The 16,190-nt window shown below is 58.2% G+C and overlaps 7 protein-coding genes across 7 annotated transcripts; 2 read left to right on the top strand and 5 right to left on the bottom strand.

The window, feature by feature from the left end:
- Window positions 1-219: 219 nt before the first annotated feature.
- On the bottom strand, window positions 220-876 carry PSEUBRA_004013 (Tubulin binding cofactor A; the record flags this gene model as incomplete). Its single annotated transcript, XM_016437590.1, has 4 exons — window positions 220-330; window positions 407-493; window positions 571-676; window positions 818-876. The coding sequence occupies 4 exons, from the start codon at window positions 874-876 to the stop codon at window positions 220-222; spliced, it is 363 nt and encodes a 120-aa protein (XP_016291132.1).
- A 332-nt stretch (window positions 877-1,208) lies between these two features.
- On the bottom strand, window positions 1,209-3,410 carry PSEUBRA_004012 (Peptidase C19, ubiquitin carboxyl-terminal hydrolase; the record flags this gene model as incomplete). Its single annotated transcript, XM_016437585.1, has 1 exon — window positions 1,209-3,410. One exon carries the CDS (start codon window positions 3,408-3,410, stop codon window positions 1,209-1,211), a length of 2,202 nt encoding a protein of 733 aa, XP_016291131.1.
- An 892-nt stretch (window positions 3,411-4,302) lies between these two features.
- PSEUBRA_004011 (Vacuolar protein 14 C-terminal Fig4-binding domain protein) lies at window positions 4,303-7,617 on the top strand (the record flags this gene model as incomplete). The annotated part of the gene is made up of 1 exon (XM_059465201.1): window positions 4,303-7,617. The coding sequence occupies one exon, from the start codon at window positions 4,303-4,305 to the stop codon at window positions 7,615-7,617; it is 3,315 nt and encodes a 1,104-aa protein (XP_059320507.1).
- An 87-nt stretch (window positions 7,618-7,704) lies between these two features.
- Window positions 7,705-8,373, bottom strand: PSEUBRA_004010 (Proteasome, subunit alpha/beta; the record flags this gene model as incomplete). Its single annotated transcript, XM_016437580.1, has 1 exon — window positions 7,705-8,373. The coding sequence occupies one exon, from the start codon at window positions 8,371-8,373 to the stop codon at window positions 7,705-7,707; it is 669 nt and encodes a 222-aa protein (XP_016291129.1).
- Window positions 8,374-9,150: 777 nt separating this feature from the next.
- PSEUBRA_004009 (EF-hand domain pair) lies at window positions 9,151-9,678 on the top strand (the record flags this gene model as incomplete). The annotated part of the gene is made up of 1 exon (XM_016437600.1): window positions 9,151-9,678. The coding sequence occupies one exon, from the start codon at window positions 9,151-9,153 to the stop codon at window positions 9,676-9,678; it is 528 nt and encodes a 175-aa protein (XP_016291128.1).
- A 288-nt stretch (window positions 9,679-9,966) lies between these two features.
- PSEUBRA_004008 (Ribosomal protein S13) lies at window positions 9,967-10,614 on the bottom strand (the record flags this gene model as incomplete). Its single annotated transcript, XM_016437584.1, has 2 exons — window positions 9,967-10,476; window positions 10,570-10,614. The coding sequence occupies 2 exons, from the start codon at window positions 10,612-10,614 to the stop codon at window positions 9,967-9,969; spliced, it is 555 nt and encodes a 184-aa protein (XP_016291127.1).
- Window positions 10,615-11,315: 701 nt separating this feature from the next.
- Window positions 11,316-14,588, bottom strand: PSEUBRA_004007 (LisH dimerization motif, subgroup; the record flags this gene model as incomplete). Its single annotated transcript, XM_016437583.2, has 1 exon — window positions 11,316-14,588. One exon carries the CDS (start codon window positions 14,586-14,588, stop codon window positions 11,316-11,318), a length of 3,273 nt encoding a protein of 1,090 aa, XP_016291126.2.
- Window positions 14,589-16,190: the final 1,602 nt, after the last annotated feature.

Below are 16,190 nucleotides of genomic sequence, written 5' to 3'. Positions count from 1 at the left end.
CTCCTGTAGACACGCCCTCGCGTTTTAGAATGTAAGACTACCCTTTGTACCCGCTGCCATGCGCGCGACACTGCGTTCAAGGGCTTGCCCGCCTGCGCCTCTGCTTCACTTTGTCTCGCTTGCGCTGAGTCGTTGAGGCGCTTTCACGTCAGCACCACGCGCTTGTAAGGACGTCGTTGTGTTGCTTCTTCATTCCATGCATTGCTTGAAAAGTTGGGTTTATACGCTGGGTAGCGGGGAGGAGAGCTGTTCTTGAACGTCCGTGAGGATGTTTTTCGCTGCGATGAACTCGTCTGTTGTGGTGATGCTTGCGTCGTCCTCCAAACCGTCCTGTACCGTCCAAAGGGTTAGATATCAGCATCCCGTTTTCGTTGAGATGAGGGATGAAGTGAGGGACTCAACGTACCACGTAGCTACTCAGGTCGTCAGCAGCGATCTCCAAGCGCTTCCTGCAGTCGGGAATCATCTTGAGGGTGTCGCTTAGGACCGTGCGCTACAGCCCAACCACAACATCAAAGATGTCAGCACAAAGGGGTCAAATGGAGAAAGGTGGTGGAGAAGGATGCGCACCTGCTGCTTGACATCGTACTCATCCCGCCCGTCGTCGACGAACTTTTGGATGCGCGCTTCCTGTTGCTGCGCCTCGGTGAGGTAGGACGATTCTTCCTTGGCGAGTCTGCACCGAATCATGAAGTGCGTTAAAGAGAGAAAGAGAAATATTGAGTCAGAGCGAGCTGGCTTTGGGAGCGAGACGGGCGAGTGAGGGAGGGTAAAGAGAAGGAGCAAGTGGAGAGCTGAGAGGAGGAGGGCAACGCACCGTTTCACCACGCCCGTCTTGATCTGCAGCTGACGTTTGGTGGTTGCGCTGTCTGCCATTATGAGGTTGTCAAGGTCCAGATATGTGATAGGAGAAGAGAGAGAGAGAGATTGCACGGATGTGTGCGTGAGAAGATGGGAATGCGAGGGAAGAAGGAACAAAGAGTGTTGGACGTGCATCAAGTCCAACACCAACATGCTCCGATTTCCGGTTCTTCGCGCCGTCACCGCGAGCCAGGGTCCACACCACCGTGCCCAAAAGCTTATCTCACTCGCCTGAACACCTCTTCTGATCCGCAGCACACGCACACACACACACACACACACACACGCACATCTGCTCGAGGGAACTCCTGATAGTCTATAAGCCTTTGCAATTCTAAGACGCAGCATCAGCTTCGGGGCTTCATCCGCCCGGCCAGTCCTCCGAGCAATTTCTCCCGCTTGCTCTTCTTTTTCTCCTTGCCGTTGGTCAATCCAGTCAGAGCGCTGGCATAGGGCGATGTTGGGATGCCTCTCGATCCACTGGACTGAATTGCTTTCTTCTGCTTCCGTCTCTCTTTCTTAGACAGGCTAGCGGGCGAGCTGAAGGACGTGTCGGAGTCGGCTTCCACGTCGACGGCGCGAGCAGGGGTGGCGGGGGTGCCAATGAGAGATTCGTACTCCGTCCGCGGAAGTGGGGTGCCCAGATCCGTATCCGAGGAGGCGGAAGGGAGGGTGAAGGGGTTGCGTGGCGTAGGGGAGGCGTAGAAGCTCGTTGTCGACTTGGGTTTGGATGATAGCATCTGGTCGAGCGCCGATGGTGTGCCGTTGAGCTTAGACGGCGGTAGAGAAGAGTCGCTGTCGTCGTCGGTGCGTTTAGGCTTTTTAATCGGAGACGTGGCGGCAGATGCGGACTTTTGACGCTTGAGCGCTGCACGATACGCCGCTTCGTCGTCAAAGCTGTCTTCTGCCTCAGAGTCAGAGTCGGACTCTGGCATCGCTTTTCGCTTCTTACCCTCCACCAACTGCTTTGGCGACTTGCTCGGCACAACCGTCGCCGCAATCGCCTTTTCCAGCTCATCCTTCTCCTTGAGATAGAAGAGGATGTACGCGCTCTGATCGTTCGTCGGCCCGCTCCGCCCCATCTCCGAGACAAGGCTGTCGTCCATCCTGGTCCACTTGCCCGAAGGCGACCTGACACTGGCCACGTAATGTCCACTGTTTGGGCCCGACCCATAATGATGCACCACAGCATACAACCTGTACCTCGCCGGCCCCTTATTAACCGACAGGTACGGTGCGATGTTCAACCCCTCGTCGAACGCGATCTGCCTGCTGACCTTGCCACCAAACGCTGTGAACCTCTTCAGATGCACCGTCAGCGCCGGCGGTGCGCTTTCGATGGTAAATTGCTTGGTCGCGTCGACTTTGCGCTTGCACTTGTCGCACTTGTACTTTTCTGATCCTGTCAAATGGTCCTTGGCTACGAATGCCCGGAATGCGTCCGTGAGGGAGTTGATACCTTTGCGCACGTCGAGGGAGAGGTCCATGAAGGGGTCAAAGGTGTCCGAGTTGTGCCCGCAGTTGTGGCACGTTACTCGACTGCGCAGTTTGCCGCCGAACATCTTCTGAACGAACGTAGTGCGGCGAACGGGGTCGTCCGGTTTGAGCGCCTTGGGTGCCAGTGAGAGGGACGACTGTTGCAACGCCTCAAGGAGGAACCGGAGATACTCGTGTGCGTCTTCTTGCCGACCCTGACGAAGAGGCTTGGCAAAGAGTTTGAGGTTGCGGTTGAAGTCGCGAGGCGCATTGGTCGGTTTGCTGCCCATCAGAGAGGCGCGTGTGAAGGCCTGCATCGCCGAGACGGCATCGAAGGGCATCGAGGGCTTGCCTCCCCACTCGCCGTGGAGAGCGTCGAGGTCTTGGGTGAGGAGGGCGAACGCAAGCGGCGGCGTGTGGATGAGCGACTGCATGACGCTGTTCATGTAGCACGTGTTGCCGTAGTTGGCGAGACCCGTCGCGGTGGGATGCACCTTGCCCGGGAAGCGCAGCGAGATCTTGTACGGGTAGAGATCGCGAGATTTCGCCTTGCCGTTCTTGGTCGGTGACGACGGCAGCTCGTCCTCGATACCATTGGCGCCATTGACCTTGGGTGAGTCGGTGTGTAAGAGCAAGGAATGTTGCTTCTGCTCCTCTTTGCGTTTCTGTGCGGCGGCAAAGTTGGGGTCGTTGACAGGAACGAGACCGAGCGCGGTATAGTCCTGCCCTTGCTTCTGGTTCGACTTGATGAATTGGACGGGGTCGGAGAGAAGGGCGTGCAGCATGCCTCGCTGCTTGAGCGTATCTCTGAGCTGATCGCCGCCAGAAGCGAGGATTTCCTTGGCGAGCTTTTTCCTCTCCTGTTTGGAGGGTGAGGTGGGCAGAGAGCTGGAGGAGGACGACCTCTTGTGATGACCATTGGGCGAAGAAAGCTGCTTCTTGGTGGGACTGGAGAAGGAGTCGGAACGATGCAAGCCCTTCTTCTGAGGTGACTGGCTGAATGATCGCGAGCCTGACCCCGAGCCGGAGCTGCCGTCCGCCTGAGACGACGGCCGTCTGACCACCTCAGCCATCATGGAAAGCCTCGCTCTGGGTGGCACTCGTGAGAGGGGACGATAGACACCGCTTTGAAAGAGCGTGCACGTCCTCGAAAAGATGGCGTGAGAAAGTACGGCGGCAATGCTGACTGAGGTTCAGAGTCGAAGTCGAAGTTGCTGCGCTTGAGTCTGGCGGTCAGACAAGGACAGAGCGCGAGCCTAAGCGCTGGGCTTGATCGAACAGTTCGAGGTCCGGAAGAAGCCGTTTCAAATGAGCGTGTAGGTGTCGGGTGAGCCGTCCGCCGTCGCTGGTTGTGCCGATACTGTTTTCGAGCCTGGTGATCACTTGCAAAGATGAAGGATGCCTCATCAAGACCTCGAACGGTGTCGGACGATCCGTCTCGCGTCGAGAGAAAAAAAAAACTAAAAAAGGGATTTTTAGAGTGGGCACGCCTTTTTCATGCAGAGGGCTGCAGTTGCGTTTTTTTTACTCGGCTTGGAGCGTCGGCGAAATTTTTCGAGCTTCGAGCGTGCTTGCTTGCTTGCAAAACGAAGCCTCGAGCGGAGTCTGGCACGCGTGCTCTGCTGCTCGCCTTGGCAGCCTGTCGCGATTCTTCGTAGAGCCAGCCCTGAAGCGCCCAAGTGGAGGCACGGAGAAGAAACGCAGCAGCACAGCGCGACATGTTGGCACCACTACACGCGAGCGTAGAGGGTCTGTGCCTGGCTGAGAAGGACCCTGTTCAGCTTTTGCAAGCCCCTGGCTCAGAGCAGACCAACACGCAGCTCAGACCATTAAACGGGATATGTCACTACACCTTCTCTCCGAATCGTCACGCCCTTCCTGAAAGCGTCTGCGCCTCCTCGTCGTCAACGCTGTGTCGCCTTCGCACTCGCCACAGCAGAGGTAGCATCCCGCTACTAGCGCATCATGGACGCAACTCTGCAAAAGGCGCTCCTGGATCGCGTCTACGACAAGCGCAAGGCGGCCACCCTCGACCTCGAACGACAAGTGCGCGAATGTCTCGCCAAGGGGGACCGAGCCAGGGTCAATCTCATCGTTCAACAACTCTGCTCATTCCTCTCAGCCTCGCCGCAGAACGTCAATGCTCGCAATGGTGGCCTCATCGGTCTCGCCGGCATTGCCATCGCTCTCGGGGTCGAGATCGCTCCCTTCCTCGAGCAGATTGCCAAACCCGTCTTGGCTTGCTTCAACGACCCAGATAGCAAGATTCGCTACTTTGCTTGCGAGAGCTTCTACAACATTGCCAAGGTGTGCAAGGGCGAGATCTTGGTCTACTTCAACGAGACATTTGATGCGCTGTCCAAACTAGCAGCCGACTCGGAGCTCAGTGTCAAGAACGGTGCCGAGCTGCTGGACCGCCTGCTGAAAGACATTGTCTGCGAAGCGGCACCACACTACGTCTCACAGTTTCAGGACGTCTCACTGATTCGCGCGCATCAAGATGCCCAGGAGGGCTTCGCTGGCGGAGCTGCCGAGCTCGACGTTGCTCGCGAGAAAGCGCATCAGATCGACGAAGAAGGCGCCGCCAGCAACAAGGTCTTTTCGCTAGCACGCTTCATTCCACTGCTATCCGAGCGGATGTATGTGCTCAGTCCGTTCACTCGCAACTACCTCGTCAGCTGGATCACGGTGCTCGGCTCTGTGCCTGAGCTTGAGCTGGTCAGCTACCTCCCCTCTTTCCTCGACGGCTTGCTCAAGTACCTCAGTGATCCGAACACCGATGTCCGTGTCGCCACGGCTAATGTGCTTGCCGACTTCTTGCCCGAGATTCGACATGCCGCAGAACTTGCCTCGCGGAGACACGCGTTCGAGCAGCATCGTGCCGAACGACAGGAGCACAAGAGGCGAAAGGGAAAGCAGCGCGATTCTGGTACTGCGATTGACGGCCTGCCCGCCACAGTGGGAGCTGTAGAAGAACTGGAGGTGCAACCGAGGAGCGCGAGTCCGAGCAAGTCGATGCGATCATCATCTCAAGCAACGTCGACAAGACTGCGAATGGAAGGCGGAACATCGCCAGCACCACCGCAACGTTCCAGTCAAGAGGCAGAGCGGGAGTCAACCTCAAAGCAAGAGGATCAGTCTGCAGCTGATGACGACGCGCAAGACGAAGAAGACGAAGAGGAGGACATCTGGGTGGAAGGCACCGAAGTGCGCATCGACTACGCCGCCATTGTGGAGATCCTGATCAACCATATCGGCTACCCAGACGAGGAGATCCAGGCCACTACGCTTCAGTGGATCGCAGAGTTCCTGCTCGTGGTCAAGGATGTCGTTGTGCCCTTCACGCCTCGCTTGATCTCGGCTATTCTACCAAGCTTGGCTCACCACAGTCCTGCTATCGCCAGTGCAGCCCACGCAACCAACGTCAATCTGTACAGGGTCATCCAAGACATTCCTGTCGCTACGGCACCACCAAATGCAAAAGCTGCCGTGACATCGGCAGGTGTGTCACATGGCCAGAGGCAGACAACTGCAATTGCAACCCCATACAAGATCAACACGGGCAGCCCAACGCAGCACAGCAACGTGAGCAGGCATGCATCCGTCTCTCGACCCCCTGCCACGACCGCTTCAATGTCCATGTCAGCATCGACGTCAGGACCACTCACTCCACGATCACGGGCCGGTACAATGAGTGGCGAGCCTGTAGCCAGCTTCGCTGCTCTCGGTCTCTCCGACAATGCAGGCAACGATGATCAGATGACGCCGTCGAACAGCAATGGTGTTGAACCCACACCGGTCGAAGCTGACCCCTTTGACTACCAGACAACGGTCAACGCGCTGACTCTGCAGCTGCTCGACGAGCACGAAGAGACCCGAGTTACGGCCCTGGAATGGCTCCTCATGTTGCACCGCAAAAGTCCGCGCAAGATCCTATCGATGGACGACGGCACCTTCCCTGCGCTGCTCAAGACGCTGTCGGACCCGTCTGACGAGGTGATTCGCTGCGACCTCCGTCTACTCGCACAGATCAGCTCCGCGTCCGAGGACTCGTACTTCCACGCGTTCATGGCGAACCTGCTCAGCCTCTTCAGCACGGATCGTCGACTTCTGGAAACACGCGGGTCGCTGATCATTCGTCAGCTCTGCGCCTCCTTGCACACCGAACGCATCTTCCGCACGCTCGCAGAAATCCTCGAGAAGGACGAAGACCTCGAATTCGCCAGCATCATGGTCCAAAACCTCGCCATCATCCTCATCACCTCCCCCGAGCTATCCGACTTTCGCAAGAAGCTCCGGAACCTCGATTCCCGAGAAGGTCAGCAGCTGTTCGCATCCATCTACCGGTGCTGGTGCCACAACGCCGTGGCCGCCTTTTCGCTGTGTCTGCTGGCGCAGGCGTACGAACACGCAAGCAACTTGCTGACGATCTTTGCGGAGCTCGAGATCACTGTCTCGCTGCTGATTCAGATCGACAAGCTGGTGCAGCTGCTCGAGTCGCCCATCTTTACGGCGTTGCGGTTGCAGCTGTTGGAGCCGGAACGGTATCCGTGGTTGTTCAAGTGTTTGTATGGGGTGCTGATGCTCTTGCCCCAGAGTTCGGCGTTTGTGACGCTGAGGAACAGGTTAAATGCGGTGAATGGGCTAGGGTTCTTGCATTCGGTGCCGAGGTCGAGCTATGCGGTGAGGACGGGGGGCAAGACGGGTTCGAGTGCTGGGAGTGCATCGACGGGCGGGGTTGGAGGGACTGCAGCTGGAACGGGGGGCACAGCGTCGATGGCAGAGATCAAATGGGGCGATCTGCTGCATCACTTCCGCGTGGTTCAGAACAAGCACGAGCGCGCACGTCGACAAGCCGCCACGGGGTCGACGAATGCAGTCGAGGGAGCTCAGGCAGACTACGCCGCACCACGCATCACCGCTGGTCCGGCATCCTCTGCCTCGTCAGCGACGGGGGTGGGTGGACGAAGACGCATCAGTCAAGCAGCGACACCTGTCGGGGCGGGGTCAATGACTCCGTCGGGCTCAGCAGGGAGGTTCGGACTCGGCCTCTCAGCAGCCGCCACCAACGGGAGGGGCAACGGCAGCGTCTCAGCGCCTAACACGGCCTCGAGCAGCTTCTTTGGCATTCACCTGCCCTCTGCTGCGGGGGCTACGGCGTCGGCTGCCACCGCTGGCCGTTCTGCCAGTCCGAATGCGGCGAGAAGGCACGCTTCGGGTCAGCAGCCGGGATCGAACACCGGGTCGAGGAACCCGAGTAAAGGCTCTGCCTTGCGTTGAGCAATGCCACATCCGACACCAACCCCTGGATCCCAAAAGTTGCCTGTTTGTGCGTGTAAACCTGATACTAATTGAAGAGAAAGGATGCTATACAATCTTGTCTGCGAGTTCTGGCAGCTGATCACCGGGAACAAAGTGCCTCTCCACGCCATCCTCTGTGATATCCACCAAACGGATGGTACCACCACTCGAGCCGTCTCTCCTCATCGCCAGCGCCAGGGCGTTCTTAACAAACTCCAACGTCTTTTCCTTCCCCCACCCAGCTTTCCACGTAGCATCGCAGTAGCCGTAGATATACGAACTGCCACTGCCTCCAATTGCCCATGGTTGCTCGAACACACCACCGCCGAGTGGGATGTTGAACACCCGTCCACCATCCTTCTTGTCCCAACCGGCCACGATGAGACCCGCGCTCAATCGATCCTTGTTCTGATACACGATCTCTTGGAAGAGGCTCGCAGCCACCTTTGTCTGTGGTGCAGAGCCAGACTCGACAGCGTACATGTCGAGGTAGTACGTGACAATGTCGGCGATCGCCTGCGTGTCGGCGGCGGATCCGGAACGACAGCAGTAGATGCGATCCGAGAGGTGCGTCAGCTTGTCCGTGACACGGTTGGCAATGTAACTGCCCGTGGTGGTGCGCGAATCGGCACCCATGATGACGCCTTTATCGTATGCAACGGCCATGATGGACGTTCCCAGGTTCACCTCGCCTTTCTTGAGGTGGGTGGTGATGTCCATGCCGTTGACTGACATTGTGAATGAGGAGCGCTGCGAGGAGCGAGTGTGATAGGGGTCGAGTGTGTGAGGTTGCAGCTGTCTGCTGTGGTGCGCGGTACGGTGATGAGCGGCGCGTGTGCGAAGAGAGTGCCTATGCAGACGAGGTGATGGAAGGAGCTCGCGATGATGGTGTGGTTGACGAGCAGCAAAAGTGTTGCTTTGAAGGTGAGCTTCTGAAACGGTGGTCAGAGCGGCCAAAAGTGGAGCTGGCGCAGCGCAACAGGTCTGGCCGCGTACTCGCGATCACCAGCGCTTTCGCAGCGCTCTCTCTCTCTCTTTGGCCAGAAAAAAGAGGCTTCTCGAAGCATTTCATCGGCCTAACAGGGCGGATTTTTTCTCGCGGGTCAAGCTCACACACGCGAGCCAAGCACACACGCGCGCACCGACCTTCGCCCAGAAGATCAGCTTCGGGGCTGAAACCTTTCGAGGTGTTGGATTCGACACCCTTTCGTCTCGCTCACCTCTTCCAGCAATACTGTCCAAAAGCGCTCTCTCTCTGGCACCTACATTGGCTCGTTCTACTCTCGATCACCGTCTCGATCACAGACGTCCCCTCCGCATCGTTCTCGTTTCCGTCCTTTCATCAACTCGAGAGCTGGTCTTTCGTCTCGCTTTCTCGTGCAAGTTCTCGACTCGCTTTCCTGCATCGCTCGTCTCTGCCGTCCAACCCCTTGAGAGACGTCTCCTCATCTCTGCTTCAAGACTCCGTCGCACTCCTATCTCCCGGCCTTCACCCCCGCACGAACCGTCACAATGGGCCAAGCAGGCTCCCAACTCCTCTCGGACATCGAGGCAACCTCGAACTTCAACTCCAAAGAGATCCAGCGGTTGAAAAAACGCTTTATGAAACTCGACCGGGACGGATCCGGTTCCATCGACAAGGACGAATTCTTGCAAATCCCGCAGATCGCTAACAACCCATTGGCGCTGCGACTGATCGCCATCTTTGACGAGGACGGAAGTGGAACTGTGGACTTTCAGGAGTTTGTCGCCGGTCTCTCGGCTTTCTCCAACCAAGGGAGTCGCGAGGAGAAGCTCAAATTCGCCTTCAAGGTGTACGATATGGATCGGGATGGATTGATCAGTAACGGAGAGCTGTTTTTGGTGCTCAAGATGATGGTGGGTAACAATTTGAAGGATCAACAATTGCAACAGATCGTGGATAAGACCATCATGGAGGCGGATACCAATGGAGATGGGAAATTGGACTTTGAAGAGTTTCAAGCGATGGTGGCGAATACGGACGTGGCCAAGCAGTTGACGTTGGAGGATCTGTTCTGAGCGTAAGGCCACGCCTCACTTCCCACCTCACGACCTCGAAACGGCACGCTGTCACACCTCGCATCTCTCCCGCCTCACTGTATCGTATCTCGCTCTTCTCACTTCTCATCGTTCGAAAAGACTCAGCGCTTGTCTCTTCTCGTGTGTTGTTGACCACATTCGCTCAGCCTCAATCCTCGGCTTGCAATGGGCCACATCATGTAGCTTCCATCCACGCCAATCCGGACGCTGTCCATCGGACCACACCTGCACACAATCGCGAGGCTTCATGACTCTTTGATTCCCGCTCTACTCCTCGGCGAACCTGATCCGCGCCAACGGCCTCAACAGCTCCATCAAGCTCGTCTCCCCCTCTCTTCTCTGCACCTCTGTATGCAGCCCTCTCCTCTCCAACCGATTCAACTTCTTAGCAGTGTTCGCATTGGTACTGGTCCTCTGGCCCCTGACAGGCAAGTGACTGGCATGTCTTCTTCCCCTGTAGCTGCCCACGTTTCGATGATGATTGATGTTGGCGTGGAGAACGCGTTTGAGGTCGGCCTCGATTTTGATCTGACGCAGCGGGTCGGCGGTGGAATTGGCCGCCATCGATGGTCGAGCCTCGTCGGAGGAGGAGGAGGGGAGGATGGTCGGATGCGCTTTGCGAGCAGGAATCGAGCCGGGCGAGGAGAGGTATGCGGAAAGCTGGGTGATTTGCGACTCAGTCAGCGAAGAGACGGTAGCGCGATCGTGTAAGGAGAGTCGCGCGCAGAGCCGGTTCGCCGTGTCGTAGGAGATGCCGTAGAAGTTTGTCAGCGCAATCTGCATGATCCGGAAGGAAGAACGAGAGCGATGGTGTCAGCAGAGTGGGTCAGAGAAAGGGCAAGATTGTCCGAGATGTGCGCAAAAGCTTACCCTGACAAGCTTGTGATCCGCCAAATGCACACCGAGGAGATACATAGTGAAGCTGATGTGAGGTTGTGGTGCTAGGAGGAAGCGTCGAGTTTGTCGGTGGAAGCGAAAGCGCTGTGCTGAGCCGTAACGTGACTTTGTTTCGAGTAGGCGGGCGGCTGTCCGGTGGCTATGGCTGTTGATCGTCCGTGATGCTGACCTCGTAGCAAGTTAGTGTCCGCGATAGGGGTGTTGGTAGCGTCGACAAGCAAGATCAAGTCCTCCGAGCGAATATGGCATTTCTTCCGGCTCGCACCAAAAAAGTGAGCAGGCTGACACGTGATTTCTCAGCCATTGTACTCAGCAGCGCCAGAAATATCGGCCTAACATTTTAAGATTATTTGCGCCTCGACCATGTGATGTTCACGCCAAACGAACGAAGCACCGCGATGAAGGAGAAGATTGAGTATTCAAAACCGGTGACTGCAGAGAGGCTGAGCAAGAGGAACATGCTGAAAGAACAGAAAGTACATCGCGCACAAGTGAAGGATGACGATGACAAGCAATGTGAAGATAAGAACTGGAACCAGAGTACACGGTGTGGGCAAACGAAGAAGAGAACGATCGAGCGGGTGCACATGACGGCCATGCTCCAGGCCACGGCGTGCTTTTGGGTGCTGTTGCTGCGAGAGCAAGACCGGGTATGATGTTGTACAAGGAGATCGAGCTGAGTCGAAGGCAGAAAGTGAGAGAGCAGGCGGTAGACGGTTTCACGATCCATCCTGCCCGCCGGTCCCGGAGCCAAACAGGTTGCCAAAGTTGCTGTCCCATCCGTCGCCACCAAGACCGCCGCCACCTGCGCCGTCGGTGGAGAGCTCAAAGTCGAAAATGTCGTTCATCGAGCCGCCGAACCCGAACAAGCTAAAGTCTTCCGCTCCGCCCGTGCCACTGGCGCCGGCGCCGGCGCTGCCGTCCATGCCATTCAGGCCGGCGTTCGCCGTGCTTCCGTTGTCGGTACCGTTGCTCATGCCAAACGAGTTGACCTCGGCGGCAGATGGGCCTGTAGGTGGTGGCATAGCTGCATCGGCAGGCTGGGACGCACCTGCATTGGCACCGTCTGGCTTACCGACACCATCTCGCCCTGGCGTGGCAACATTGGCGCTCGCGGGCGTCGCGGCGTTCGCCGCAGCGGGCGTGGTCGGTCCAGCAGCGCCGTTGCTGCCAGCAGCCCCTCCTGCAGGCCCAGAGGCGTTGGCGTTGGCGCCAGGCACCGATGCAGCGGTCATGACGGGCGTCTTGGCTGCTGCTTTCGAGTTCTTGCGCTGACGAGCGTTGCCCTTCTTGCCCTTTTCTGCCGAGCCCAGCTTCGGGGTGTTGGGCACGTTCGAAGCGGCGGGCGATTCTGCTTGGCCCTGAGCCGCATTGGCGTTGCCATTGCCAGCTTGCTGCTGCAGATTGGACGCACCGATGCGCGGTGACGGGGATGAGATGGAAGCAGTGCCAGGAGGGCCCATGCCGCCGGAGTTGTTGCCCAACTGCGAGGCGGCTCGCTGCATTCCTGGACGCTGCATGTTGGCAGGCGAGCCCATCTGCACCGAGGAAAAGTGGCTTGTGTGCGGATCTTCGGCTCCACCTTGAGCAGATGGAGGTCGCGTAGGACCCTGCTGCTGTGGCTGTTGCGGCTGCTGGAATCCGTTGGGCGGACCCGGTTGACCAGGTTGCTGCGGCTGCTGCGGCTGTTGTCCCTGGCCACCTTGAGGATGTTGCGGATTGGGACGCGCCACGTTGCCGTTGGGACCCATCATGCTGGCCATCAGACCTGGATCGTGGGTCGCCATCAGCGGTGTGATGCGTCCCGCGGCTGCCTGTGCATTGGCGATCTGAGCTGCGCGCTGCTGCGGCGTCATATTAGCCATGCTAGCAGGGCTGACCGCTGCGCCAGGGCCTGGCATGCCGGGCCCACCCACACCAGGAGGTCGCGCCTGCGGTGATGGCCCTGGTGGAGCTGGATTGCCCGGCTGCACGCCGTTGCCTGGGGTCGCACCTCCAGCACCGCCTTGGTAGTTGGCTTGGGCCCGCAGAAGGTTCTGAAGGCCCTGTGCCTTGGCCTGGTAAGCTTGAACGTTGGCGTAGAAGTCGGCGGCGGTAGTCTGGTTGGGCGCGTTCTGAGCCTTCATCCATTCTTCGCGCATGGCGGCTTGGACACTCTGAAACTGGTTCATGACCATTTGTTGCTGTTGCGGGTTGAGCTGCGGATGCTGCTGCTGAGGCCCTTGCCCGGGCTGCGGCGGGCCTCCGGGCTGTTGCATCTGTGGACCCGGCTGCGATCCACCCGGAGTCGGAGGTTGTTGTGGCTGACCCTGCAATTGAGGGTTGCCGGTGGCCAAGACGCCGGGTGGCCCACCCATGTGATCTGGGCGGTTTCCCTCGGCGCCCGGTCCCACGGAGCGGCGTCCATCCATGCCGGCTCCGCCGGGAGTGGGAGGGGCGGGCGACCCGGCGGCACCGGCCATCTGCTGAGGACCCATCGGAGGTCGCACTTGCATGGCGTTGCCTAGTGGTGGCGCGCCTGGCACACCTTGCCTCTGCTGTTGCATCATGCGGTGAAGCGCCTGTTGCTGCTGCAGACGAGCCTGGAGCTGTTGCTCCATGAGCTGGTTGGTCATTCCGGGACGTACCGCTTGAGCGTTGGCCGGGTTGTTTGGGTTCATCGTGTTGATGAGCGTCATTCGCGAGGCGGGAGTGAGGTTCTTGATCTCGTGCAATGGGATGTTCTGGCGTTGAGCGGCAGTGATGAGCAGCTGCTGCTGCTGTGCCGGCGGAAGAGCCGCCGGATTCCAAGCGACGGGAGCTGCGGCTCGACCATTGGGACCGACCGCACCTGCTACGGTCCCTGCAGCGCTAGGATCGACGTTCATTCCAGAAACAACGATGTTGGGGAACCGCGAACCATTCTCTGGTTGCTGGTACTGTGCCTCGAGAGCTTCGGTCTTGCGGGTGGCTTCCGCGAGCCGCTGCATGTTGCGAGACTCTTGGTATTCGTAGTAGGCGGCGGCTTCGGTTCCTCCGCGACCGGAACGGGCGGCAAAGACATCCCAGAAGATGGCCCAATACTCGAAGAGCAGGCCTTGAGGTGTTCGCAGTGGTACCTCTGGCGGCTCTGTCATGCCGGCTTCGCTCATGAGAGACTTGGCAGCGGAGTTGAAGCCTCTGCGGGTGAGATAATCCCAGACGTACACGTCGAGCTTGGTGGCCTCTTCACCCCAGACGCGACCATCGGAGCCAGACTGGCCAGTATTGACCTCAGAAGCTTTGTTGTCCCCCGAGACGCCATCTTCGGGTCGCGAGCGTTTGTCCTTGCTCTCGAAGTCGGGGCTCTTGCTAGCGGTGCGCTTCTTGCTCATCATGACTGATTGAGTGTTATTGGGGGTATTTGGCTTGCCTCCGCTGCTGGGTGAGGAAGTGTGGTTGGCAGCTGTGAAAGCGGCTGGATTGCCGTAGGGCTGGGGAGGATAGACGGTAGCTTTGACGTTATTGGCTTGCGGAGCTTGCTGCTGTCCTTGCTGCTGCTGCTGCTGCTGCTGCTGTTGCTGTTGCTGCTGCTGTTGCTGCAAGTGAGGATGCTGCTGAGCCTGTGCGCCAAAGTGCTGCTGCAGGTGCTGAGGCTGTTGCTGATGCTGCTGCTGGAGGTGCGGGTGCTGCGGGTGTTGCGAGTGCTGGAGCTGCAGTTGTGGTTGCTGGAATTGCGGGTGCTGGTGCTGATGATTGATCTGCTGCGTCTGTGGGGTGAACATGGTGGCCGAGGAGAGAGCGGGAGAAGCGAGCGAAGATGGACGACTTGGACCAGCTGCGCTCGATGCGGGAGAAGGTTGGTTGAAGCCGGAGGGCCAGCCCCACGCGTTGACGGGTGCACGTGGCGCGCTCGAGTTGTTTGCTGCAAGGTGATCGACGGGATGCGCGGAAGGGATGGGCGACACGCCCTGAGAAGGCGGATGAGGAGCGACGAAGTTGTGACCTGCGGTGGCAGTCACGGGACCGTTCATGCTAGGTGGCAAGAGATCGCTGGAGGAGTGCCGACGACGATGGACGACGGATCACGACCTAGTACAAGCCGGACTCGACCAGAGACAAGGTGCTAGCGGGAGTAGTGGCAGAAAAAGAAGATTGAGCGGGCAGGCGCGAACGGCGTTGCAAGCGACTCTACGAGATGACGCTAAGTGGTCGCGAGGGGTCTATCCTTCCGCAGCGTGGGTGCTGCTATATGGAATGGACGCGATCTCGCTTAGTGGAGCATCAGCGGGAAGAGCTGAAGGATGGTAGGCACGAGCCGTCGAAGGTGGGTATGAGCGCCATGCAAAGAAGTGGGAGCGGCAAGGAGTTGGCGTGAGTACGAGCGCGATGGTGATTGCAAGTGCCAGAATGCGGACCTCCGCTCGAGAACGTGATGCAAGTGCGCAGGTGTTGCGGGCACGAAATGGGTGGTATAATTCGATTATCGATCGACGCGAAGGTCGTGTTGCCTGGCGGCGTGCAGAAGGTGGTGACCACGACGGCGATGTTGCTGCTGCTGAACAAGAAGCGAGACGAGAGGAACGCGAAGCGCTGGGATCGGAACTGGTCGGCAGACGATGTCTACGCCGGGAAGAAGCCACGCTAGGAGAAGCAGAGCGACAGCCGAGACGGAAGCGGCGCGTATCGAGAATGTGCGAGGGCGACAGAGGACAACGTACGTCTCCAGTCGTGAAGGAACGGATGGTTCTGAGAGAAAAGAGGGAGCGTGTGAGAGAGCGCGATGGCGGAGGCGCAGATGGCGGAAGAGGACAGAGGGAGGGAGGAAAGGAAAGGGAGAAAGATAGAGCTGACCAGCGGCGGCGGCGGCAAGAGAAGGCTGCAATCGGGTCTGAGTGAGTGAGTGAGAGCGAGATGAAGTAGTTGCAGCAGCTGCTTGCTTCTGCTTGAGTGCTTCGTGCTCTCCGCTGTCGTTTTTGGCGGCAAAGCTCACTCTGACTGGGGGGAGGAGAAAGAGAGGGCTTGAGTTTTGAGTTTTGAGGAGAGCCAGAAGCGAATCGTGCACAATGCGGTCCTTCAGAGGCAGAGAGGAAGCGGAGCGCGAATTGGCTCTCTCGCTGTGTGCGCCTGGCTTTGGCTCATGATGTCAAAATTGGAAAGCGATGGTGGGTTGTTTCGCCCTGCTTCATTTCTCATTCGACGGGACAGCCGGGCAGCAGCTCACGGCTCCAGACAAATTCAAATGAACCAACAGCGACGCCCAGACCATCTCACTTTCACCGCTTCCAAGCGCCTAGAGGCACGATTCGCTCTTCTCCGCTTCTCTCAGCCTTCTGCCCTGTTGATATTGGTTGATGTGCGATATGCGACCCATGGACTGAATTCGCCTTCCAGATCTGTCAAGACGTCGCACGTGGGTCTAATCTGTGAATTGTCTTGCTCGTCGTACAGCGAGCCGTTCAGCTCTTCTGTCCACTTCTTCTCCCGTTCGACAGGGCACTTCAACAGGGCACTTGAAGGCGAATTGTTTTTGAAAGCGCAAGTTGCACGAATTGAATTCATCTGTGCCAGCCGAATTTCAAGAGACTCGCTCTTCGAAATGCCTGCGGTTACAGTAATTAGGCCTGATCCATCCG

The sequence above is a fragment of the Kalmanozyma brasiliensis genome (assembly GCF_000497045.1).
Source record: "Kalmanozyma brasiliensis GHG001 unplaced genomic scaffold PSEUBRA_SCAF3, whole genome shotgun sequence".
NCBI classification, from domain to species: domain Eukaryota; kingdom Fungi; phylum Basidiomycota; class Ustilaginomycetes; order Ustilaginales; genus Kalmanozyma; species Kalmanozyma brasiliensis.
This window is presented reverse-complemented; position numbering and strand designations above follow the sequence as displayed.